The sequence below is a fragment of the Ambystoma mexicanum genome, chromosome 11 (genome assembly GCF_040938575.1).
Source record: "Ambystoma mexicanum isolate Mex_15411 chromosome 11, UKY_AmexF1_1, whole genome shotgun sequence".
Taxonomy (NCBI): domain Eukaryota; kingdom Metazoa; phylum Chordata; class Amphibia; order Caudata; family Ambystomatidae; genus Ambystoma; species Ambystoma mexicanum.
Genome location: NC_090934.1, coordinates 775,726,200 through 775,752,495, shown reverse-complemented (window position 1 = coordinate 775,752,495; position 26,296 = coordinate 775,726,200). Strand labels below are relative to the sequence as shown.

At 43.2% G+C, this 26,296-nt stretch overlaps 1 protein-coding gene across 1 annotated transcript in view; it reads right to left on the bottom strand.

Annotated features, from left to right (window-relative positions):
• LOC138503732 (forkhead box protein M1-like) overlaps window positions 1-26,296 on the bottom strand; it is a 512,443-nt gene that overhangs the window by 14,576 nt on the left and 471,571 nt on the right. The window contains exon 8 of the mRNA XM_069623691.1: window positions 23,745-23,884. Within this exon, the coding sequence (XP_069479792.1) occupies window positions 23,745-23,884 (140 nt within the window). The remainder of the gene's footprint in view (window positions 1-23,744; window positions 23,885-26,296) is intronic.

Genomic DNA, 26,296 nt, shown 5'->3' with positions numbered 1-26,296 from the left:
ATGTTTTCTTAACATTTTCATTTTTTACCAAATTGATACCAAAATGTCCAGTTGGGGGGGGCCCTTGGCAAACTTTGGTTTAGAAAATGCCATCCAAATTGATCTAGCAAGTCAAACGTTATTATCCTCTGTCAACCACTCTGCTGCAAAGCACCAAGATCGATATAAAAGTCCATGGTTTGTGCCCAAGTTGTTTATTTATTTTGGTCCAAATCTGCCCAGCGTTTCATGCGCTATGGCTGTTCAAAAACTACACTTTTGCTCTATGGGGAAAGTAATGGGCTGAAAACTGAACCTGTGGTGTTAATTATTTGCAGTTGGGAGTTGGGGGTGGGGCAGGAGGGTGTGCTGTCACAAACTTCTTGTCTTCAAAATGCCATCCAAATCCATCCAGCAAGTCAAATGTCATTACCAATAGAATTTTTGGGAAAAATGGCTGCTTTTTAATTTCTCAAGTGACTCTCAGCCTCTCTGCTGCAAAGCACCATCAGAAATAACACCATCATTTTTGGAGAAGGGGGTACCCCCTTATCTGTCAAATATCTAAAAACCTACTGGATGCAATAACCCCAGACCCACCCCGGAAATCGAGTCAACGCTTCGTGCCCAAGTTGTTTCATACCTGGTCCAATTCTGTCCACTGTTGTCTGCTGTGCCACTGTGCAAACATTTGACTTTTTCCTCTTTTGGAAAATGAATAGGGACTAGGCCAAAACTGTCCTTTTGTTTTCTTAATAACTGCTTTATTTTTCACTGAACTTTACCAAAATGTTTAGTCGTGCGAGGGAGGGGGGGCGATTAGGGATGCTCGGGTTGGGGTAAATACAATTTTGCCAAATCCATTGTAAGAGTCAAAAGTTATTAGTAATTCATTTTTTAGGGGGTTTGCTGTGGCACTGGATACTCAACTAAACTATAGTGCGCCGACCGCCACACTACAATACTTACGTATACACACACTGTGCGGGTGTGAGATTATGGATAAAGATGTAGCAACCAACCTTTGATTAGTGATTTTTGTGTCGGGCATTTGTTACTAAATTTCTTGATAAAGCCTTTTTGATGCCACTTTGCTCCTGCAAAATTAAGCTAGACCTTTTTTCAATTTTGTTGAAAATATTTTAAACACTTTTTACGACTCGCAGTGTACCCTAGAGAAACTATGAAGCACTCTTTACAGAATAGCCAGATCTTTCAATTGATACAATCTCCCAGTGAACTTGTGCTTCTTTGACCACGAATGGCAAGCCTTAACAAAGTTACTCGTATATAGGGGAACACAGCCAACCCAATGCCGGATCCATCCCTGATGGGAAAATAAGCTGTGACCTATTTACATATATTTCAATAATATAATGGGAAATGTTCATCTTTAAAAAAGTAAAATGAAAGCACAATAGGTGTTGCGTTTCTCACAAAGTCAATTAGAAAAAAGTAGCAAGAGTTATATTTAACATCAGAATCTGGCAATACCTTATGTGTTATTTTTCAAAGTGATATGCACAGTTATTTACAAAATTCCTGGCCGTGGCAGGAAAACCTGGCAGAATAACAAGCAATAACACGTTCCTTTTTTTTAGTGGAACCACCATATGTTAAAATTTCACAAGTTCTCTCAAACACATGCTAAGAGAATATATCGATTAGTGCGAGAGCTTGCACATTCGGGCAGGCTGGCTAGAAGGCCAAACTAAACATGCAGTCTTTTTTATTTGTTTTTGGGCAACTCTATGTTGCTTTGTACCACTTAAAAACACAGTTTCATTTGCATGTACATAGTCTTATGGTCGTAGGGGCCCAGTCTCCGTTTAGGAGTAGCAAGGTCTTGCTGGTGCAGAGCAGACTGAAGTTCTTCCTGAATTGGAGGTTGTTCTATGGCATTCTTAACAATGTAATGAGAAGTAAACTAGCATGTGTGACTTGCCTGGGACCTAGCAACATCCAATTGCCTTCATCTGGCAGGTGCAAAAAGCTGTAGTTAAGTAGAAGTTCAAAGGGAACTAAGATCTAGAGCTTGAAGACCAGAAAACACAAATGGTGGATCGAGGAACTGTCAAATCCCACTGAGTTTGACATATTAGCTTTCAAAATGCAAACAAAGGGCCTCATCACGGGTTGGGCAGAGCAGTAAAAATGCGGCCGTAATGCTATTACCGCTGCATTACCAGTCCTCCCAATCCAGAGTTTGTGCAGAAAGTTGAGAGATTCACCTCCAGCTGGAGGTAAGTCTGCTTACTTTCTGCCCATTTTCAGCACATTTACTGCAGCGCAAATACCACAGAGTCTATGGACTCTGAATACAAAGGGGATTCACAGCCTTCCTGCAAGTCCGAATCCAGCACTAATAGCGCGGGACTGAGTTGCGGTGACTATTCGCGTTGGGCGGTATGGCGGTGGATTTACGGCTGGGATACTGCCCAACTTGTGATGAGGGCCAAGAAGAAATTATTCATGGACCTAAAAGTTTAATCCAGTCAACTGCCTCTTCTACCCCTTTCACAGTCCCTTTTCGCGGTTAACTTGACACTCCTAGACATTATTTTAGAGTTAAATGTAGTACAGAAAATGGGTTAATGCAGTCATAACTATATGGCATGTGCTTTATCATTTTAAATTCTGTGATTGTTTTATTTTTAATTGAATATTTATAGAATGTGTTTTACTATTTTAACATTGCTGTCCCGAAAGGCTAAATCAGCGGAAAGTGCAAATAAAATCTATCATAACAATGAAACATTTTCTTTAAACAGTTGCATAACAAAAAAAGTAACAAGAAATGAAATCGATCAAAAGTTCACTGGTTAGTGCAATAAAATATTGATTTAGTACTTTACCACATTTTTGAATCAATCCATTGTTGCTGCAATATTCAAAATATCAAATCAATATTTTCTTTCTGAACGCCCAATTTGCCTTCCTTCCCCGTCTCAAATTATATCGAGAAGCCTCAACCCACTCTAAAAACAAAAAAAAGTATCCCTTACCAAACTTTGCTTGATCCAATTTTCTTTCCTCTTTTCGTGCATACCCCAATTGTTCTACATCATATCAGTGTCAGAAAATAAGTAAAAACAATCGAAATTACATGGTCTATTGAGACTTTTGGAACTGTGGAACCGTTTTCTTTAAAACATCCCTTCATCATATTACAATTTATGATTCTTTTTTAGCAAGAGTAAATAATCCTTTTTTTAGGACCTATAACATTGGTAAGTACTATTTCTAATCAGATGCATTGTTCAGCATGCTTCCCATTTATAACAGTTTAGCAATGAGTGAATGGTTTACATTTCCTATGTTGGCAGATGGGACAGCTCAAGTCAAGGTTCATTTGTTCACTGTGAATAATGCCAAGGCAAGGGTATACACAACAACTCAGGATAAAATCATAGCAAGTGGCTTTGGCAACACTTTTCATTTAAAACAATTCTGTGAACTAGCGCCAATTCAAAATTAGACCAAAAGAAGGAAATTAACATAATTAGTTAAATAGACAGATTCAACATGGATTTGTATTGTAATGGAATTTTCTACTGATGCAAGGTTCTGAGGAAGCACATGATGCTGAATGTATTACTTTGAATCTTTTTTAATTCCAAAAATGTTTTTTCATTATTATATTTTTTGATCGAAAACATGCTGTTCTAGCAATACAAACGGAAAGAAAATGAAAACAAAACCTCAAAATGTGAGTGAAATTTTATTGCACATTAAAAGGATGCCTCGTTCCCTAAAAATACCTCTGAGAAAACAATGGTCCATGAAAGTTGCAGAGTCGTATCCCTTGCATGAATAGGATTCATAAAGGTCCAAGCTAGCAAGTAAGTAACTGGACTGATTTTCCTCATTTAACCCACCTGGATTTGGTGTGAGTGAGGGTGAAAGTATTGCAAGGTTGGAGGACTCTTTCAGGGGGTTATTGTGATGCCAGATTTTTATGTTGGGACTTCGATCAGGAGTGCTCATAGCCTTTAATTCCACTGAGAGCGAATGCTGGGATTTCAGAGCTGGCGATATATTGTCAAACCTTTCCGCGCTCAGACAAATTCTGTCTGATTCAGAATTCTCCATTTACCTTTCAAAAGGCAAACGTACAGGAGGTTACAGAAGTCCTGATTTGGCATTATCAGTGATCTGATGGCCTGTACAAACTGTTCTGAATTAAAGGATGGGAGAACCTTTTGACTACCCTATAACAGGGTATATCCCAGGGCTGCAGGATAAGTCAGACTTTAAGCAGAGTCCAGGTGTTTCGTTTACTGTGCCGATTTGGGTTATTCATAAGGTACTGGGTCAGGCTAAAAGTAATTTCTGTTTATTAGCCTCTCTAAAAACCAGCAGCTCTGTCTTGGACAAATCTATTCAAAAGTAACTCTGTCATCAAATGGAAGATTATATTTAGGTATTTTGTGATTTTGACTTTGACTGTACATTTCCCCAAATATATCCTCCAATCCGAGTGGAAGGTGGATTTTACTTATATACATTTGGAAAGGTATTCCCTGGTTATTTATTAACCAGATCAGGTGGTGCGAGGTAATGTTGAAAAACAGAATACTGTTGATATCGGGTGATCCAACACAAGTTTTCTTTCCATATATGTGATCTGTAACATGCCCATTATGATTAAATTGCTTCATGGGTCCTAGAAAACACACGGTGAGAGGAGCATGTCTGTAGACAGGTTTGATGGGTGCATCAACACATTTCACAGTAACCAACAGTCACATTCAATAGGTTAGTATGTGTAGTATGTAAATAAAGCTCAGGGGGGATACTTTGGATTACAGTGCTCTCTTGTTAATGTTCGATAGTGTTTCAAAATTTCAAATAATGAATTTCCTAGTGTGGCATCAGAGGACGATTGTTCATTGTTTGTCTCTTCTGTGGACCACCATGCTGCCTTTGCTTTTGTAGGTAGTCAGGCACAGGTTTCTAATTGAGACAGATGGTAAATCCTGTTTGTTTTTTATTTTTAATCTGTTCATCAGGGTCTTAAAGGATATCATGATTCGAAGATAGGGTAAGGCCTTGAGTGCCAGGCTGATGTGTTCTCTGATCTGACAGCTAATGTAATTCTTCCAGTAATTGGAGTTAAAAAATCTCTTTCTTTGATAGCTCTAAGAACAGGCTGTTACTGTTGTCAAGGTGAGATGAGGGCTCTGACAACTACCACTTTGTGGTATGTTTAGAAGTAGGTGCAGCTGATAGTCTGCCTTTCTAGTTCTGTCACAGTCCGATTAGAAAAACCTTAATTCAAAGTGAAAAAAAAGAACTTGCAGGTATTTAGCTTACTTACTGGGCAACAGCCAAGTGCCTATTGATTATAGCCAGGTGAAAGGCAGAGTGGTCCTCATTAACACAATGGGCCTCATTACGATCCTGCCGGTCCGGAAAGAACGGTGGTGGTAAATCTGCCACCACCGTTCTTTAACCAGCTGATTAAGAGTCCTGCAGGCGGACATAGAAACACCGGCTCTGTCATAGACGAAGCCAGTGTTTCCATGGTCCCCATCCCCATGGAGTCCTATGGGTCTCCATGGGAATGGGGATTTACCGATTTCCGCCGCCAGAATTACCGGGTCACCGGGGTTGTAATGCCCCGGTGATTCCGGCAATCACGGAGTCGGAATGGTAATACTAGTCCGGCGGTAACCTGTCGGAATTTCCGGCATGGTTACCGCCGGACTCGTAATGAGGCCCAATGTCACAGATCAATTTTCAATATCTAGTCTTGGATTTATACAAGGCTGGATGGGATGTAGTTGCCAAGTGTATTGTTTTTCAAGTTCGAAAACTAATTTGCGATTCATCGATGTAAGGATGGAAAGAAAGGGTGAGTCAATGATTGATGCAAAATGTCTCACAATAGTGTCACATAGTCATTGGGAGCTGGCTGGTCCTTGGGAAACTGAGCATGTGTATGGTAAAGATAAGAGGCCAGTTTTCAGCTGCACTTTATAAGTACCGTAGTACTGCCCTGTCAATTCCCATTATTTGTTGAAGTCAAAGTAGGAGTATTTTGTGGTTTTCAGTGTCATGGGCATCTGATAAATCTAGCAATAAGAGTACTGAAGGTTTGGTTTTATCTTATGTTCTGAGAAATACCTCTCCCAAGTGAAAGAGCAGGGATTTCATGGGTTTTGATAGTTTGAACCCTGAATGGTTGCCATGGTGGAGTTTGTTTTCTTTACTATCAATTTCCAGACCCCCTCAATCTATTGTAAAGGCACCCGATCCATGGATTGCCTCCTTCTCTGGTGTGTTGCCTATATAAGCCATTTCTGGTCAATACTGCTCCCTAACCTTCAATAAATGCAAAGACTGTATATTCTGAGCTGCTATCTTTTATAGATTTTCTGCTACGCATGGTAGGTTTCATACAGGGTGATAGTAAGGTTAGAGGAGTCAATGTTGGGATTCTTTATCAAGAGGGTAGGGTCTATGTTTTTGAGAGCTTTGGGCATCTTGTTCACCTCAAAGAATGTTTTATAAAGTGCTGTAATATTGGGAACTAGAATCTTGATATTTTATTTACTGTTATTGTTGGACAAGGGTTGCTTTGAGCAGAGAAGGGGTTTGCGTATCTGACTGTGTTAACCAGATGCTCTTTTGGGATATGGTTGAACACTCAGAATGTGGGTGTGGTATAAGTGTTAGTGGTTACTAGCCATTTGGACTGATGTGAGCTTTAATGCCTTTCATGGTTGGCATCATTGTCAAGTTGCCCACTATTTTCTTGGTGGGTGGAGGTTATTGCTGATTTAATCTAGGCTTGCCTGTTAGTTCTGTGCTAGGTTTCTAAACATTAAGGGATTTAGTTGGTGCTTCTGCATGTGGTAGTATTCCTTCCTCTTGTCTTCTGTGCTTAATTGTTTGACACAGGTATTCCTTTTGCAGGCTAGTTTACGCATTAGTTGTTCAGATTTACAGTCACATTCACATTTCCCACCTGTCTTCTTGAGTGCTAGTTCAACTGAGCCATTGAATGGTAATTTTCGTCAACTTGTCCTAGATATCTTTCCTACGAGCAGGATTAGAATGCTTGTTGTCTTTTCTGATTTTGTGTAAATGTTAATGAGAGGGGAGCCTAGAGTTTTTATTGGTTCAGGTTGGTGTTTGGACATTTTTAAATGTATTGGCAAGGTTCTTTAAGTAACACTTTTAATTGGTCTAGTTGTAAATATTGGTGGGCAGTTGTTGGCCCCAGCTTGGCAGTGTTGGTTAATACAGGTCATTTTGGAAGACAGAAGCAGGTTATCGGGCCATAAATGTTAGCAATGGTTAGATGGGTTGAGTTCAAGGGCCATGGTGAAATGGCATCCAGTGTGTGGGTTTGTGCACCCATGTTAGACACCCAGATTAACTTTATTTAAGAGTTCTTGTGCAGGCACATGAGGAAATTATTGCTTGCCAAGTTCATCACCAATCAGAAGCCGGCTTCTGATTAGCGTGCAGCTACCACGTTTTTGCCAATCACCAATTATGACCCCAAGCAGGTTGTAAAAGGAGAGATGAGAAGATGATCGGTGTGGCAGTGATAGGACTATTGGAGAACTCAGAGCAAGATAAGCTGTGAAGAAGGAGGAGAAATGAGGAGAGCCAGAAAGATAAAGTGAAGAGATGTAGTGGGAATATATACAGAGAGGAATGGAGATGGCTAATCTAGGGAGGGAAAGAGAGAAGGAGGTAAAGACAGCAAAAAGATGGAGAGGATGTGAAACATCCGAGTAGCTGGGAGGGAGAAGAGGAGGAGGAAAAACGTCTGCAGAGAGGGCACTGAGAACAGGTGGAAGGGAGCCTGTGGCTGAAACTTGCTCAAACAGCTCTGGAAAAGCCTTTATGGTCTAACTCAACAATTGACCCACTTCCTTTCTTCTGGAGGTGACTTGCCTTCTCTCCTTACTACTTCTGTTCACTACTTCCGTTTATTATTGTTATTATTATTATATGTATGGAGTGTGGTCTTTCCCTCTCCCCTCTTCAACCTTTCCCTCCTCTCTTCTCTATGCCTCCATGCGCCACTTCCTCCACCGCACACTCTGTGTCCTCCATCTCAATATATTTCTCTCTCCTCCACTCCTCGCTCTTCCCTTTGTATTCCTCCACCTCCAATCTCACTGTCTTGATGACTCTCCTTTACTCTCTCTCCTGCTTTGTATTCCTCCACTTTCCCAGTCTTTTGCCAGATGTTTTCTCACCTCTGCACTCTGCTTCCCTTACACCCCCCAAGCCCTCTCTCTTTCCTCTTTTTTCTCCCAGCTCTCACTTCTTGCCTCTCTCCATGTTCGCCATTCCACTTCAAACTCCGACCCTACTGCTCTGACCAAGCTTGCTTTTATACCCCGCTCCTCTCCCTGGCTGTAGGACTAAGAGTTTGAGTTAGTGCAACTGAGCCAGATTATTAAAAATTCCATTATACCTGCAGGGCGAGTTCCTTAGTTTACATACTTGACCTAAGAGAACTGCACTCACCCATTGGTGACTCACAAAATATTGACCAGTGCTTTCAGTAAAATAGTGCATGTCACCATAAGCACACTTCATATTTGGTGCAATGCTGAAATCAATTTGCCATTTATTGCAATGTTGGTTTGCAGTAAATGTCAAATAAAGGTTTCAAACATCCCCATACTCCCATGCAAATGGTACTAGCCCTTCATAAAATCTCTTTGCCACTGCAAATGGGCTAGTAGATTTTGCGAGCCCTTTGAATGGAGTGTTAATTAGTCTTGTGCATCCTGCAGGTCCATGAACTGAAAGGTCAAAAAGCCCATGCAGCATCTGGAAGATAGACAGACCAGTCTTTGAAGCAAAATGATCCAATGATGGCAGCATCAATCGGTATTGTTCTGGTGTTTCTCTGTATGTATGCTTTTTGCGCCCATGGTATGCACCATGATCCTCACTCCCCCGGCCCCTTCTGTAGTAGGGAAGCTGCACGGGTTCCTGCACAAACCTGGTTTGCATAACTGACATCTGCAAGTGTTTGATTCCTGAAGAACACACCACAAGGCTCGCAGGATACTGTGATCAGGGGCAGGGATCTCAGGTCATCCTTGTGCTACTCAAATGCACACTACAACTTATTCTTGGAGACCCCATGGACCAATCTCGGTAACTAAGCGGATGGCAGCCCACAACGTTAGGGATGGGGTCCAGGCCCTAGGGGGATTCCCTGTATACAACCTCTAGGGCCAACATAGAGAAGTGTGTGGTGGCCCCTGGCTCTGAGGTCGCAATTGACCATCCCATAGTCTGTTGAAAGTGGCTGCCACAATGTGTAATAATAAATCCTAATGAATTTAGATACAAAATGTGAAATGGTGCCATGTAGAATAAATGCACTTCTATCTACATATTAAATATATTTCCAGAGATTTCCCACTCCAATGTCATGGAATATTTCAAAAAGCATGTGCATCTATAAACAATCCAATGCTTGATAACTTGTACTTAACAGAACAATTTGTGGGATCACTTAAGACAAAGTGACCTTACTCCGTGCACACTATTGGGCATGATACCATGCAAAACAAATTTTCTAGATACTGTTTTGTGCCTGTAATATTTTTAATCATTCAAAATAAAAAATATTTGTGTACTTGTTGTTGATATCTCTGTCCGACTTTGTAAATATTCCAAAATACAAATAATTCAACAGTTTTTCATGCAAAATAATTCATTCAAATTAAATACAGTAATTTCAACAATCAAAAAATGTATGGATTATAACAGCTTTTTGAAATAGCATCACATGTTTTGTCCGTTCAATAGTTCATTTTATATTGGCTTATGGGAATTTTAAGTCCAAGGTATTCCCAGATGGTAAATAGACTGGTCTTTGGATGGTCTCTTTTTTCTCTAGTGCACGACGCGTTTCGGGCTCTTTATGCCCTTCATCAGGTGCGACCAAATGCTATATTTCAATGTGTTGTCTCTGAACACCTTGAACTGAACGACAGGGAGAGGCTTTGACGTATGCATCATCGGTGAAAGAGAAGAAACCGAGCGGCTGGAGGGATTACGGAATACGAAACATCGAGCGTGCATGCTTATCGTACCAGGAGATTGTTGCCCACGCCGGCCGGTCACTTGACACAGGTGAGGCAATCAAATGCCAAACACGGAAGAAACAGGTAAAGATGTTGAATTATGGTTTTGTGACTGGGGCACAGCGCTACTTTACAGCGACTGTCCCCAGCACAAAACCGACCACCATAGAAATTCGAGCTCGCTTGGAAATCGGATGTCTGTTCGTTTTTCAACAGATTGAGCAAACCTTCCATCGTGTACAACAGAATTGATGAGGCTAAAACTTTGAAGCCAAACTCACATGTATTATATGAGGCGAAGAGGGGAGAAATCCACAGGATCACAGGTACAATGGTCAATATATAAAAATAACAAGAAATCACTTTTAAAAATAATTTCTGCAGTTAAAAACCACATGAGAACACTAAGGACAGAATTTCGAAATAGAAATATACGTTGTATTTTCAGAGACAACACATTGAAATATAGCACTTGGTCGCACCTGATGAAGGGCATAAAGAGCCTGAAGGGCATAAAGAGACCATCCAAAGACAAGTCTATTTACACTTTGGGAATCCCTTGGACTTAAAATTCCCATAAACCAATATAAAATGAACTATTGAACGGACAAAACATGTGATGCTATTTCAAAAAGCTGTTATAATCCATACATTTTTTGATTGTTGAAATAACTGTATTTAATTTGAATGAATTATTTTGCATGAAAAATAATGCCAAACTGTTGAATTATTTCTATTTTGGAATATTTACAAAGTCGGACAGAGATATCGACAACAAGTACACAAATATTTTTTATTTTGAATGATTAAAAGAAAAAATATTACAGACATAAAACTGTATCTAGAAAATTTGTTTTGCCTGGTATCATGCCCAATAGTGTGCACGGAGTTAGGTCACTGTCTTAAGTGATCCCACAAAGTGTTCTGTTTATTACGGATTCTGTAGCCCAGAATCATACCCTGTATAGCACCCAAGTTAAGTTACAATTACATGAAAAACCATCTGAACATTCGTAAAGTTTCTTATGAGTAAGGAGTGCTGCTCTACACCCAATTTATCCTTGTGATAACTTGTACTTACCTCCATATTTTCACCATACTCACAAGAAATTACCAAGAATTCTCAGTGAGAGGAAAGAGGTAGCAGTGAACCCCAATCAATCCAATAATACATGCATTTAAAACAGTTAACATCCATGTTCCTAAATGGATGGTCTGTTTGTTCAGATGGAAACTAATGTAAGAATGACATGAGTAACCCAGGTTGCAACTATTCAAACAGCCTCTGGAACCCTTCATGCAGTAGGAAGTAAAACACTTGGACAGAATAGCATTAAAAATACACAAGACAATTCAGCAGGTTTTGGAGGCTTTAGTGGCCTTCCTGGTATGGCCAAAGTCACCATAGCTAACAATCAGTCAGGAAAGCAAATTGACTTTGTTCCTTTCATATAAAATGTCATGGCCATTTGCATGTCCAGATTATGCAAAAACTTTTCTCCAAACAGAGAAGGGGTCAGAAAACCATGCAGAGAAATATCGCCTACTTGACCTAAAAACAGAGGATCGTTTTGAGGAAGGAGGAGGTAAGCACAGTACTTAGCATTTCCCTGTTTAGGACCTAGAAGGTTCAAAAATGGAAAGTGCCTGCAACCCACTAACCTGTCTGGCAGAAGCAAAAGGAACCACAAATGTTTTCCAAAAAAACAGACAAGAAATACATGGGTTCAGTCAGTTTGTGAACTGGAAATGATATTGAAATATTAAATCCCAAGTCGAATGCAGGGCCCATACTCAGGTAAACAGATGAAGGTCATAACAATGTCTCTTAAAAGTATTAACAAAGTAAAATTACTCAGATTCCGAGTTGTGGTAGGCCCCTTGGGCCTCTAAGTAAACCCTGCATGACTCACAGCAGAACTTTAAACTCTAAATGATATCCACGTTTTTGGAAATGTCCTTTGCCTAGTATGAGTTACGTTTAGGGAAAACGATGGAATTATAATATTCTTGCTGTTATAAATGTGTTCAATACAAGCTTGGAATAAATAACTGAGCAGCACATTAACTCTGTGATAAAGAAAGGATCTGAAGAACATGGAGCTCACTGACTTGCGAGACACCAGGTGGTGTCTCGCCCGCTAGTCCCCGGGGATTTGTCATCCAGGTGGCCAGGACACAGCCATCGCTTTTGGATCCAGTTCCTGTGGGTGGACCAGTGTGGGAGGATCACCTGGGTGAGGGGTCTTCGGGGAGTGGACGCCTGATAGTGAGATGCGGTATCCCTCTCTTCCCGGTAACATCTTTACCCCATCCTACCAGGTAGGATATATGGAAACTGCCCCCCACCCCCTCCCACCCTTTTTCCTGCACAAACACTTTGACACGGACAGCCCGCTTTGCTCTGGGAGAAAACAGACTTGCAACCAAATCGTATACCTTACATGTCCCACTACTATGGTCAGGCAAGGTCAGGCAATTACTAACAATCACTTACACCTGACTGCCATTAAACTTCCCCAAACAGATAAAAGGTGGACCAAGAGACCACGGAAAAGCACACAAAGGTACAGCAGTTTCGAGTCAGCAGCTGAACGAGGGAGAAAGACCGCAAACCAAGGAGGGTTTGTAAGAAGGGAAGCACCCATGACCTTTTCAGCAAAACGCTGTTGCTTTCAAGAATCCATCAAGGCAGAAAGTGTAAGGCCAGGAAACCAGACTGAAAAATCCTGTTTGTGTGTCAGAGATACAGAGGGCCTTCCCACGTAACTGACCAAGGCAGGTAGAAGCAGCAGACGCTGTGGTATCGTCCTTGGCTCCACGAACAAAGAAGCGACAGAGAGATCAACACAGCCGTTGAGTTTGGGAGACAGATGCGTTGAAGTTAAGGTTGCAAGCGGCAAAAGTGTATAACAAACTCTAGAATGAACATTGTTAAACGTGTGTGATGAAAGACGCGAGTAAAGCTAAACTGCTGGTGAATGTTTGAACCTGAGGAGGAAAGATATTATACCAGTGGTCCGGCACCATGAATGTGCTCAATCAAAAGTGTCTGTAATGTATCCTGCCAAGAGAAGCAAAAGAAGAAGAGTGATGAGAAAAATTGTGTGAAGTGAATAGAGGTCCAGTGATGGTTTAAGCAAAACCCATCACACATCCGAAAGTCTGCGATTCTGATATCAAGAGGATCTGAGCCCGAGTGAGGGGGATCCGTGTTATGAGCACGAACGAGGGAGAACAATTATGAACACTGTCAAAAAGGGGACTGAACCCGAACGAGGGGGATCTTTGGTCCAAGCCCGAACAAGGGAGACAGTTGTGAATTTGTGAATGTGAAAACCCTGACCAGGAAAGGAACTTTTGTGTTTTAATTGTTACATCAGGCCCTCTGCAATAAGAAGCTAGCTGTCATTGGGGGAGAGACTTTGGCAGAGGGCCCTGAAGCATACATTTTGAACTGTAACCTTGTGGTCAAGAAGCCAGAGTGTGTGCGAAGCTTACACGCGATGCCTTGCCCCGTGCTGAAAACGTGGGGAAGGGAAGCCAACGTCTCAACCATCCTGACACTCTTTCTTGAACACTCTCCTTTCGCATACATTGTTATCCCTCACTATTTGTATTTAGAAGTAAGGATCGGTAATAGGTTTAGTAGTATAGTCTCTTATTTTGACAGAGACTCCACTAGGGCTGCGTTATTTATTATTTGATGGTCATAGCTTGCTCCCATCCTTAGATTTAGGTTTAGATAGGTGTTCAACCAACCTATTTGAAGTTCAATGAACACCTATGAACTGTGATCACTTGTGTCTATTTTATACCATGCCTTCCTTGGATATGATTCAACTGATATAATTTGAAAACCCATGCTGATAATTGTCATACTACCAGAAGGAGAAAAATAGTATTATTGAACTCCTTGAGTCTGATAGAATATACATGTCACACATCGTAGCGCCAGGCACCAGGGCTCTGTCAGGTCTCCTGACATGCGAATCCAGAAATTCCAGAAATGAACTGGAGCAGGGCACAGGTTTGTAAGTCTTCCTTGCGATGTCAGGACTTTGTTGCACCATTTCTCTCCAGTTGGGGAATGCAGGAGAAATCAAGGAAGCTTGCGCCGTAATCAGGACTACGATTCCCATGGTGCCTGTGTCCTGATCAGGTGATCTTCTACATTCCTACCATACGTTTTCTGTGGTCACTTCCGACTACAAAAGCGGCAGGGAATCATCCCTCGGTGCTTCAGATTGAAGTTACTTCCATTAAGAAGTTCCGTCTTCCTTCGCATTTGTGGAATTCCATTTCATCACGGGGCTACGCTTCATCTTTCTACAAGCTCCACCCACCTGTATCCAGACTTTTTGGCTTTGTCACCCCGGACTGCTCTGCTTGGTTTTTTTGGTTTTTGTCTTGCCCGCCCGTGTACCAGGACCTTCGCATGCTTTTTGGACTGCTCGGTCTTTCGCTTGGTTCATGACGCAGCCCGCCTGTGTACCAGGACCTTCACATGCTTTTTGGAATGCTCTGCCTTTCGCCTTGTTCATAACGCAGCCCGCCCGTGTACCAGGACCTTCGTTTGCTTTTTGGACTTCTTTGCCTTACACTTTGCTGCTAACTCTGCCCGCTCCACACTGCAGGTACGCTGTTTGCTTTGTTGCCTGACACTCCGATACTCTGTTACTTTTACGAGTGCATTCCGACTATATATGCCCGCATATCTCCTCTCCTGTCAAGTGGAGAGTTGCTTATTGTTCTTCTTGGGGTATCCCTATCCTGATTGATAAACCTCTGTACCCTTACCTTTGGTCCTTTTTCCTGACGCCTCCTATTGGGATCCACCATTACTCCTTCCTATCACGCCTAACCAAAGTACTGGAACTCACTAACTTCGGATGTGCAAGGATGCTGCGCCGAGTATTGCACCAACCCGTAGCTAGATGCGCTCCTCGTGCCACCCGGGAATACTGTCCTTACTAACCATTCCCTTTCATTGTTTTACACCTGTCGTTGTTCCAATAAAGAGAATCCAGTACCTTTGATGGTAAGACTCCAGTTCTTTCTTCTGCATTAACACCCTGGGTTACATATATGTGTTACAACAGTGCTTTGTATTGTAGATAGGAAGTCCATTCCGGGGGTTCCCTGTAGACTGTCTAGGGGAGGACACATTAGGTACTACATAGAAAAGTCTAATGTTAGATTTATGTAATCATCAGTTATTTTGTTACTTATATTCTGCCCCTTCTTTGCAACTGGTTTTGTGGCGGTGTGGTCTCCCCGCTCTTTTGAGTGATCAGGTCCTTTTCACTGTCTATTCAGTTGAAGGCCATATCATTAAAAAGATCTTTTTCCCTCACAGAGAGGAGGCTCGGGTAGGAGGCTCTAACCCGAACTCTGCAATCAAATCCCGGCACTTGGTTTCGGTCTCTGGCAGACACCTTCGGTGAGTAACAGAATCAGAAGACATGGAAGGAGAAGTTCCCCTGGCTGCCATGGTTTGTCTGGTAGCCAAGCTCAGGGCAGACATGGCGGCTGCCCATGATGCCATTAACCACCGGATTGATAACCTACTGAACTTTCCTGCTCGTCACACTTTGGGGATCGATACCTCTAATGCTACTGCATCCGCATCAGGGGTTTCCACCGCCTCCGGTTCCGGTTTTGCTCCGGCTCTGGTTCTGATGGGCCCTCAGTTTCCTTTGGCCCCTCCAGAAAGGTTCCTTGGTGACCCAAAAAACTACAGGACGTTTATCAACCAATGTAAACTACACTTTATCTCCCCACCAAAGGCTTTTCCCAATTCTACTGCCAAAGCCGCATTTGTTCTTTGTCCTCTTGGGCGGAACTGCAGCAGCCTCGGCAAACCCATTGCTTTAGTCTAATAGCTATTTGCTGTACGACTGTGACACACTAATAACAGCAATGCACAGGGTCTTTGACACATGTTACAAGTCACAGGCTACGGATCTAGAATTCCTGCATTTTGTCAAGGGTCATCCTCTTTATTTTCTTATCTCACTCGATTTAACCAACTGGCAGCCGAAACCAACTGGCAAGAAGAAAATAAATCGGCTGTCTTTTACAAAGGCCTGTCTGAACAAGTGAAAGACATTCTAGCCACGGTCCCTGTGGTTCCGTCCACATTTGGGGTACTGCTGGATTTGGTTTTACAAATAGACGCCAGGAGGGCCGAAAGAAAAGGGGAACGTAAGCCGGCTGCCCCAATATCTTCTCTTCCGGACACTGCTGGTCCTCTGTTTTCCGCTCCAGAACCCATGCAGGTCGTGGCAGTACGGGGACCCTGGACCCCTGCCCAGCGAGAGAACCACAGAACTAAAAACCTTTGCATGTACTGCGGTGCGGCTGACCCTCAGATAAAAGACTGCCCAAAGAAACCTGTCAAGAAAGCGGGAAACACCAGAACCCGGCAGTAGCTACAGTCCCTACGCCAGATGTCCATTCTTTGGACTCACATCAACAGACAGTTGCTCCCATTAGCCTACCTGTGGTTTTCACTACTGCCCCAGACGCTTTGTTTTCCTCTGTGGCCATTATTGATTTGGATGCAACAGGGAATAACATGGACTATGACTACGCCATAACCCATAACATCCCTCTGTTAACCAAAGCACAACCAGTAACAGTCCACGCTGTGGATGGCACTTCTTTAGTGTCTGGTCTAGTGACTCAGAACACTTCTGCTGTTCAGATGCAAACAGAGGAAGGGCACTTGGAGACCATTGCTTTTGATCTAATCAAGGCTCCACAGTTCTGGGTCATTTTGGGGGTACCCTGGTTGCAACAGCATAATCCCACCATCGATTGGGCCAAAAGGGTAGTCCTGTCCCCGTCTGCCCTCTGCAACGAGCAGTGTTTCCAGAACACCAGCGTCTTGCCCAATTCCTCCTCTGGGCCTTGGTGGCCTCTACAGCCTTTATCGGGGCGGTGACCACTGCCAAAGATAGCATACCCAAGGAGTATTTGTCCTATCTGGATGTTTTTGACAAAGGTGGAGCTGAACACCTTCCTCCGCATCGTCCTTACGACTGTCCCACTGACCTGATACCCGGAGCTAAGATCCCAGAGGGCAGAGTGTACTCTCTTGCCCTACCAGAAGACAAAGTGCTCAAAGAATATATCGACAAGGCTTTGGCTACTGGATTCATAAGACCCTCTAGGTCTCCAGCGGCTTCTCCCCTCTTCTTTGTCCCAAAAAAGGAAGGCGACCTCCGTCCTTGCATAGATTACAGGACATTGAATGCCATCACTGTAAAAAACCAGTACCCTCTTCCACTGATCTCTGTTCTTTTGGATCAGCTTGAATACTCTGCCATCTTAACCAAACTCGATCTCTGAGCAGCGTACAATCTTGTACGAATCCACAAAGGGGACGGATGGAAAACAGCATTCAAAACACGGTACAGTTTGTATGAGTATCTGGTGATGCCGTTCGGTTTATGCAATCCTCCGGCCACCTTTCAAGCCTTCATGGATGACATCTTCCATGACTGCTTAGACCAATTTATGGTGGTGTACTTGGATGACATCCTGATCTATTCACCATCAACAGAAACACATACTGAACGTGTGTGTTTTGGAACACCACCTATTCGTTAAAGCAGAGGAATGTGTATTTAACACCACTGAGGTGGAATTCCTTGGTTATGATCTCACCAACCATGGCATCCGTATGAGCCGTTCCAAAGTCAAGGCAGTCCTAGATTGGCCTGTACTGACTACTATCAAGGCACTCCAATTGTTTCCGGGCTTCTCAAACCTTTATCAGCGCTTCATACACTCTTTTTCGGCCATATCGGCTCCTTTGACAGCCTTAACCAGTTTCAAACTGCCATACCACTGGAACCCGGAAGCCCAGTAGGCTTTTGACGCTTTGAAGGCCGCCTTTTCCTCTGCTCCAGTCCTGCAGCATCCCAACTCGTTATTGGCCTATCTGGTCGAGGCTGATGCCTCAGGTCATGCCATTGGTGCGGTATTGTCTCAATGTTGTCCTGACTCAGCAGAGATCCATCCCATTGCTTTCTTTTCCAGAAAATGAACTCAGTATGAGAAGAACTATCCCATTACGGAACAAGAGAGGCTGGCTATCAAGGAAGCCTTTTCTGAGTGGCGGCACCATCTGTTGGGTGCCCAACATCCTGTTATTGTCTTCTCGGACCATCACAGTCTATTAGCCTTCAAGTCCATGAAGTGTCTCACAGCTCGACAGGCTCGATGGCATCTCTTCTTTTCACAATTCAGTTTCGTCATCACTTATCGTCCTGCCCGCTTTAAAACATGTGCCGAGGCCCTTTCTCGTCTGACTTCTGGTCCTCGGAACACCATGGAAGAATGTCCCCTGGTGTTGCCTTGTAGAGTGGTATGCGGATATATACCACAGCCTTCCCTGCGTTCTCTGCTCGTGGATTGGGTTTCCTCTCATCCTACGGATTGCACCGATCTCAATCTCGTCGTCGTGCAGGGCTTGCCTTACATACAAGGGTGTTTGTACCTACCCCTTGGGGGGCGCATTTACGTGCTCTTACCTGGTCGCACGATTCATTGGTAGCCGCTCTCCCTGGTCAGCAGAAGACTCTGGAGGCCGTCATACGATGGGCCTGGTGGCCATCAATGTTCAAGGACATTGCAGACTATCTTCTTGTCCGGTCTGCTTCCAGTGTAAGACCTCACGATCAAAACCTATTGGTCTCTTACAACCTCTCCCTGTGCCGCACAAGCCCTGATATATGGTGTCAATGGATTTCATCGATGACTTGCCTCCCGTGGACGAGTTTGACACCATCTAGGTGGTCGTGGACTACTTCACAAAGATGGCTATAGTTGTTCCTTGCACTGGACTGCCTTCACCCCCGTTCTAGCGGCCTTGTATCTCAGGAACATCTTCAGGTTCTTTGGTCTTCCCTCAGTGATCGTTTGACCGCGGTACACAATTTACTGCAAGTTTCTGGAGGGCTCTTACACAATCTCTTCATATTGAGGATAGTTTTAGATCTGCCTACGATCCACAGACGGATTGTCAGACTGAAAGAGCGAACGCCACTCTGGAGCAGTATCTTCGTTGTCTTTGCCTTCAGTACCAGTCCTCCTGGTTGGCGATGCTGCCCCCTGCGGAATACACCTACTACAATTCTGTGCATTCAGCCTCAGGTGTGTCCCCATTCTTTGCTCTATATTGGCAGAATCCTCAGTCCTTACCCTTGGATCCTATCCTTCCAGTGGACAACCCGGCGGCTCGGTCTTGTGTCCAAAACATTAAGGAGGTACATAGTTTGGTTCGTTCGCATCTACTGCAGGCTCAGGAGAGAGCCAAACATTACGCCGACCGGCGGACAGTCTCCGCTCCGGTGTCATGTTGGCATGACAGTCTGGCTTTCCACGCTTAACTTAAAGATTCCTGGCAAACGTTACTTCTCCCGCGCTTTGTGGGGCCGTTTCCGATTGCGGCCGTGATCAACCCTGCAGCTGTACACCTCTCTTTGCATTCCTCTTGGAGGGTGCATCCTGTTTTTCACGTCAGCCTTCTGAAACCTTGTCCTCCCTCTGTCAGACTGCCTTCTCGCCCGCCTCCTGTTCGCATGCACAAGGATTTGGAATACGAGGTGGCTGGCATTCTGGACTACCGGCTTCGTAGTGGTCGTCCTTTCTATCTGGTTGATTGGAAGGGCTACGGCCCTGAGGACCGCTCTTGGGAGCCTCTTAGTAATATACATTTGCCTGCCCTGTGCGTCAGTTCCATGCCCGCACTGGGTTGCCGTGGGGGTGGGTGCTGTCACACTTTGTAGCGCCCGGGCACCGTCAGGTCTCCTGACATGCAAATCCAGAAAATTCCAGAAATTCCCTGGAGCGGGCGCAGGTTTGTAGGTCTTCCTTGCGATGTCAGGCGTTTCGTTGCACCATTTCTCCCCTGTTCGAGAATGCAGAAGAAATCAAGGAAGCTTGCGCCATAATCAGGACTACGATTCTCACGGTGCCTGTGTCCTGATCAGGTGATCTTCTACGTTCCTACGATACGTTTTCTGTGGTCACATTCGACTACAAAAGCGGCTGGGAATCATCCCTCGCATTTGCGGAATTCCATTTCATCACGTGGCTACGCTTCATCTTTCTACAAGCTCTGCCCACCTGTATCCGGTCTTTTTGGCTTTGTCACCCCGGTCTGCTCTGCTTGGTGTTTATGTCTTGCCAGCCCGTGTACCAGGACCTTTGCATGGTTTTTGGACTGCTCTGCCTTTCACTTAGTTCCTAACGCAGCCTCCTATGTACCAGGACCTTCACATGCTTTTTGGCCTGCTCTGCCTTTTGCTTTGTTCATAACGCAGCCCTCCCATGTACTAGGAACTTTGTTTGCTTTTTGGACTGCTTTGCCTTACACTTTGCTGCTAACTCGGCCCGCTCCACACTGCAGGTACGCTGTTTGCTTTGTTTCCTGACACTCCTATACTCTTACTTTTATGAGTGCATTCCGACTATCCATGCCCACATATCTCCTCTCCTGTCAAGTGGAGGGTGAGTTGGTTATTGTCCTTCTTGGGGTATCCCTATCCTGATTGATAAACCTCTGTACCCCTTACCTTTGGTCCTTTTTCCTGACGCCTCCTATTGGGATCCACCAATACTCCTTCCTATCACGCCTAACCAAAGTACTGGAACTCACTAACTCTGTATGTGCATAAGGACTCTGCGCTGAGTATTGCACCAACCTGTACCTAGACATGCTCCTCGTGCCGTCCGGGAATACTGTCCTTACTAACCATTCCCTTTTATTGTTTTACACCGGTCGGTGTTCCCATAATGAGAATCCAGTACCTTTGATGGTAAGACTCCAGTTCTGTCTTCTGCATTAAAACCCTAGGTTTCATATGTGCTACAACAGTGCTTTGTATTGTAGATAGGAAGTCCATTTCTTTGCAGCTGGTTTCGTGGCGGTGAGGTCTCCCTGCTCTTTTGAGTGAACGGGTCCTTTAAACTGTTTATTCAGTTGAGGGACATATCATTAAAAAGATCTTTTTCCCTCACAGAGAGGAGGCTGGGGAGGAGGCTCCAACCCAAGCTCTGAAATCAAATCCCAGCACTTGGTTTCGGTCTCTGGCAGTCACCTTTGGTGAGTAACAATACACCATAAAATAGGCTTTGTTCTCTCAGCTTCAAATCTCAATTGACCAACAAGATTTGTTTTTCAAAACCCAGGTATTGTTAGATACCCTTCCACTCTCCCACTATAATATCCAACAATGGGATCGAATAGTCTTAAAAATAAGACCCGCGCACATCCTTATTAGACCTAGCGCCCTGAATCTGCCTTTCCCCAGACCTTTTCCTTTTGGCACCAGACTAGTTTCAGTTCCTAGCCCATCGGGTATAGAGATCAACCCATCCAGATCTTCTCCTCCATCAGGATGAAGTTCAGAGGCGTCATATGACTTCAAAACCCTTTCGGAGATTGAGACCCTTTTTTTCCGATTCAGAAAGTGTCACAGCGGGAACCCCTACTCACCTGGAAGATATGGTCAACCTTGAAGATGTCATGGCCCAACTGGCAGCCCATCAGATGCAGGTCGAAACCCATCTTCAAGAGCATTTAATAAAATTAGTTGAGTTACCGGCTAGACCCATACTACCTCAAGGGATACTACAACCTCAACAGCAAGGTGATTATCTAGGAAATGTATTTTTGAATTTCGAGCGATTAGCTGAACAACTGGGGTGGGAATAAAATCTAAAATAATTTTATTTGGGACCCCTATTGAAAGGCGAGCTACAGACCGCCTACCAGCTACTTAACCTTCCCCAGTGAGCTAACTTTATATCCATAAAAGACGGACTTCTTAAACAAATAGGCCAAACCTGTAACTTCTATCGACAGGAACTAAGGGCTATTAGATTTAACCCTGGGGAAACACTGCTCGAATTAGGGAAATGAATTAGGAACACAATAGCCCTCTGGATTAACAACAAGACCATGGAAGAATTGATCAAAATTATAATTCTGGAGCAATTCACCAACTCTCTACCTCCCTTTTTACAGAAAGCAGTATTACAGCTAAACCGACCTACCCTAGTCATGGCTATTGAAACTGCCCAAAATCACTCAGATGCATTTTCACTCTGTACACAGAAGTGAGGAACGGAAGGATCACAAACCCACATACCGTTCCCAAATCCAGGTACTAGGTAGAGGGCTCCCTAAATCCAAAGAATGGACACCCAAAGAAAGAATAGAAACCAGAAGACCAGACCTAAAGGGTAGAGGAAAGCAGGAGAGAAGAACTTAAAAGGGATTAAACTGTCACCCCCTATTTGTTTTTCGTGTAAAGAAACTGGTCATTTGGCTCGACAATGCTCTAAATGTCTAAAAGAAGAACCAATGGAAATCGGGTGCCTCAGAGGGGATGAGTGGGAAGAAACAGAGGCTGATCTAGAAACCTTCAGCATATGTCTATGCCAGTCTTCAACTAACTTTACATATGAAAAAGCTGTAGTAAATGGAAGGCCAGTAAAGGCGCTAATTGATTCAGGCATCAAACAGACCGCTATAAAGGCTGATTTGCTCACAACAGCAGACCTAGAAAATGCAAGTCTAGTTACAGTCACATGTGTACACAGGGATAATGAAATCTACCCAAAGATACCAGTGTACATTCGGGAGACAAACATGAACACCCCGCCTCTACCGGGACGGAGGAAAATAAACCTATGGAATATGCAAAAGTCCCTGCATACACCTTCCCCACTGTTCTCTCCAAGGCCCTAAAATTGGAGGACCTTGGAAGAGACCTAGTGTATCCACATCACATAGGGGAAGGGTATGTGAGAAACCAGAAGGTGTCTCACCTGCCAGTCGCCGGGGACTATCATCCAGGTTGCCAGGACACGGCCATCACTTTTGGATCCAGTTCCTGGGTGTGGACCAGTGCGGGAGGATCACTTGGATGAGGGGGTTCTCGGGGAGCCAGGTTGGGCCGAGGCAAGACCAGAAAGAAAGAGGTAGGAGGAACAAGAGTGGAACAGGGAGGACACAATAAAATTAGAATGGAAGACCCAGGAGGATCCCAGGCAGGACCGGCCAAAATAGATTCCTCACTACCTCCCCAGTTAGCTACTTCTGCTGACTAGCTTATTAGCCAGACTCTAGTGTAGATTTATTTGTGGGTGTACAGCACCCCATAATTCTGTGGCTAGGCAGACATTGAAAAAAGGGTTTGAGAAACCCTAGTGTCCCCTGGGGTGACCGCGGAGGACACTGTAGGACCTCCACGAGACAGAGGCCAATTAAGACTGAGGAGAACCACCCAACACATTTTGGGTGTGAGTGAATGTACAGTTTTTCTTTAAGTTAGCCAAGCTTGTATATTTTTTTCCTTAATGAATACCTTGAAATTGAACATGTAGTTTTGGTATGCTTCTTGGTCCCAGGTAGTCTTCTGACTACAGCTTGCACTGGAAAGTGTGTGTGCAAATGTATACAAGTAACAATACACTTGCAATACAAGCTATGCAGCACTTTAGTCAGTAAAAGTGTTAGCAGATGTTTCTTATTAGTTAAGAATTGGCATACGTTTATCATGAGATGGCTGAATGTGTATTAAGAGCATGAGATGAGTATACAGCAATCATTGATGTCAATCAACATAGAACATGGACTTCTGGTTTACTGCAAGCAAATCGTGTTACCTTTGGAGCTATTGGAGTTGGTTTCGCCTTTTTTGATTGTGAGGATTGTTGAACGTTAGCCGATGTGACTGTGTGACTAATGAAAACAGGAATCATAACAGGTGCTGGCCCACGGGGAAGTATTGGTTTCATCCTTTTCTCTTAAGTAAAATGTAAAAAAATAAAAAAAGTGAAACTTTAAAAATGTGCACAGAAATCACACCAAATTGTCATTTACATTCTGAAGTTGCAGATCGCTGAAGGATTCTTCGTCTAACAACATATGAATAAGTAAGTCATCTAATATTGATTTATGGACCATATCAATCTGAAACAATGCTCGATATTTTTCAAGTTCGAGGTTTCAAATGATGATATGAATTAAAATAGTTATTTCCAAACTCAAAGTCATAATTACCCATGACCTCTGACATGTCAAGGAACACAACTTTTATTAAATCAATGGATCCATTTCTTGTAAAAAAATGCAAGTTACTATTCTATCCTATTGACGTGTGCCATTTGAGTTTGCGGGACTGGTCATTATTAGTACAATATTTACTGAAGTGCCCCTGTCGAACATAACATGTTGACACTGTCATTGATAAATGGTTAGAAAAAATGTGTTATGTCTCCAAGAAGAGGCACCCCCTAGCCAGGTAATTTCACTCACTTCCCTTCCTTACCAACTGTAATGGTAGGAGCAAGAACATTCTTCTAATAGGTCACATGTGTATGCAGATAGCACTGCCCTCTCAGCATTCCGTGATGTCCATCCTACAACCTTTCTGATACGTGGCTAGATGTGATGAGGTGTTTAAGGTAATTTACGTTGGGGGTGAGGGGTTTTACTATACTCCAAAGGCAGAAATCCATTCAAAGGAACCGTCAAGAGCCACCCTCTCCCTGGTGTCAGAGAGCAAGTGCAACAGTCTGGGAGAACGAATAAGGACTTAAAAAAATACGACCAATTGCTCACTATGAACTTTAAGAACACACTCCCTTTTTAAGGCAAAATAAAGTTATATATACACACCGAACTGCAGGAACCAAGAGAATCAGTTATAGCTTCCGGTGACTTTCTACTAACATTTACACAATTATAAAATGTGAATATGTTTTAGAGAAGAAAAATAGTTTCAATAAGAGTTAGGCGAGTAGCACAAGGGGAAGTCTATACATTTTAGGAACGGCAAAGTTAGAGTAGAAACACTTAATTTAAACTGACTAATTCTTTAATACAAAGCTAATCATTCAGACTACAAACAGAACTTTATTTCACACTGCTTCACAAGGCTCATTTGCACTTCAGCGCGGGTGGGATCTACCTAATACTTAAAGCAAGTGTTGGGAAGTAGTAGTGCACCGAGTTAGGTTAAACATGTAGTGTGTTCAAATTTGTGTTTGCATTATAGAATTAATTAATTGGGCCAATGTTGCTCCATTAACATTAGAACTTCCAATGTTTGTAGATTTTACATTTTGCTACCATTGGAGCGGAGTGAGCGTATATAGTCACATCAAAAGAACTGTATTCAGGATGGTCTATTTATTAATAATCAATACAGTATTTCAAAAATGTTATCACAAAACACAATTTAGCTCATGCAACTCATTCAACTGACTTAACGACATAAAACTGGGGTTCATCATGCCTTTCACTTCCTAACAGGGGCCATTCTTCCTCATTAAAAAACTTTAAAAATAAGTATCCATCTTATCTGTACCAAACCGTTAAAAGCCGCTTGCACAATAGTGCCCTCACATGATATCTCTACATGTTCAGATCCAGGTAAAAAATCCAATGCCTGGGATTTATGGTCTCAATAGTTCCTTCCAGATAGTTGTCGATCTAGTGCAGGAGAAGAGGGCACTTTGAGAGGGATTGCCTTTTTCCCATTCCTGGCAAATACATTGCAAGTCAAGCTTAGCATTAGTCCACAATTTTATTATGGCCCCCCCCAGGCCCCAGCACGGGAGTCTGTTTCACATTTCCTCAATGCAGGGCATCTCATGTCTGTTAAATAGGGCTCTTGCTCAACCTTACCTGTGCATAGAATACCAACAACCCTCTAGTAGGAGACTCTTCTAAATTTAGCGACTTCTAGTCTGTTCCTGTGTCAGTTTTAACTATAGCTGCACACTCCCCCTATAAAAGGGTAGGTCACTTATGTTTGTTAGAGAAGGTATATTCCAGGTTGTGGCCAATATTATTACCATTGCACACCATTCACTATCCTCCATACTCCTTGTTGAATGTGTCAACAAGGATATTTTTAATGTTCACATTCGCGTTGCGGCACATGTATACCTTTGATATGCTAATTTTTCCAAAGTTCCTACCATGGATGCCCCCGTTTCCAGCCTACCGGCACACACTGGTACTTTCTATGCCCCCAAGGTTTGGATCTATATAACAGAGATCCCCTTTATTATATAGACTTCCATATCTAGGCATTTTAATTGAAATAGGCTCTCAGACAAGAGCTGCAAACCCTGGCTGCAAACATTATACAGCTTTTGCGCTGGGAGCATTGAAACTCCTGTCCTGGGCAAGCAGAAGACCCAGATAA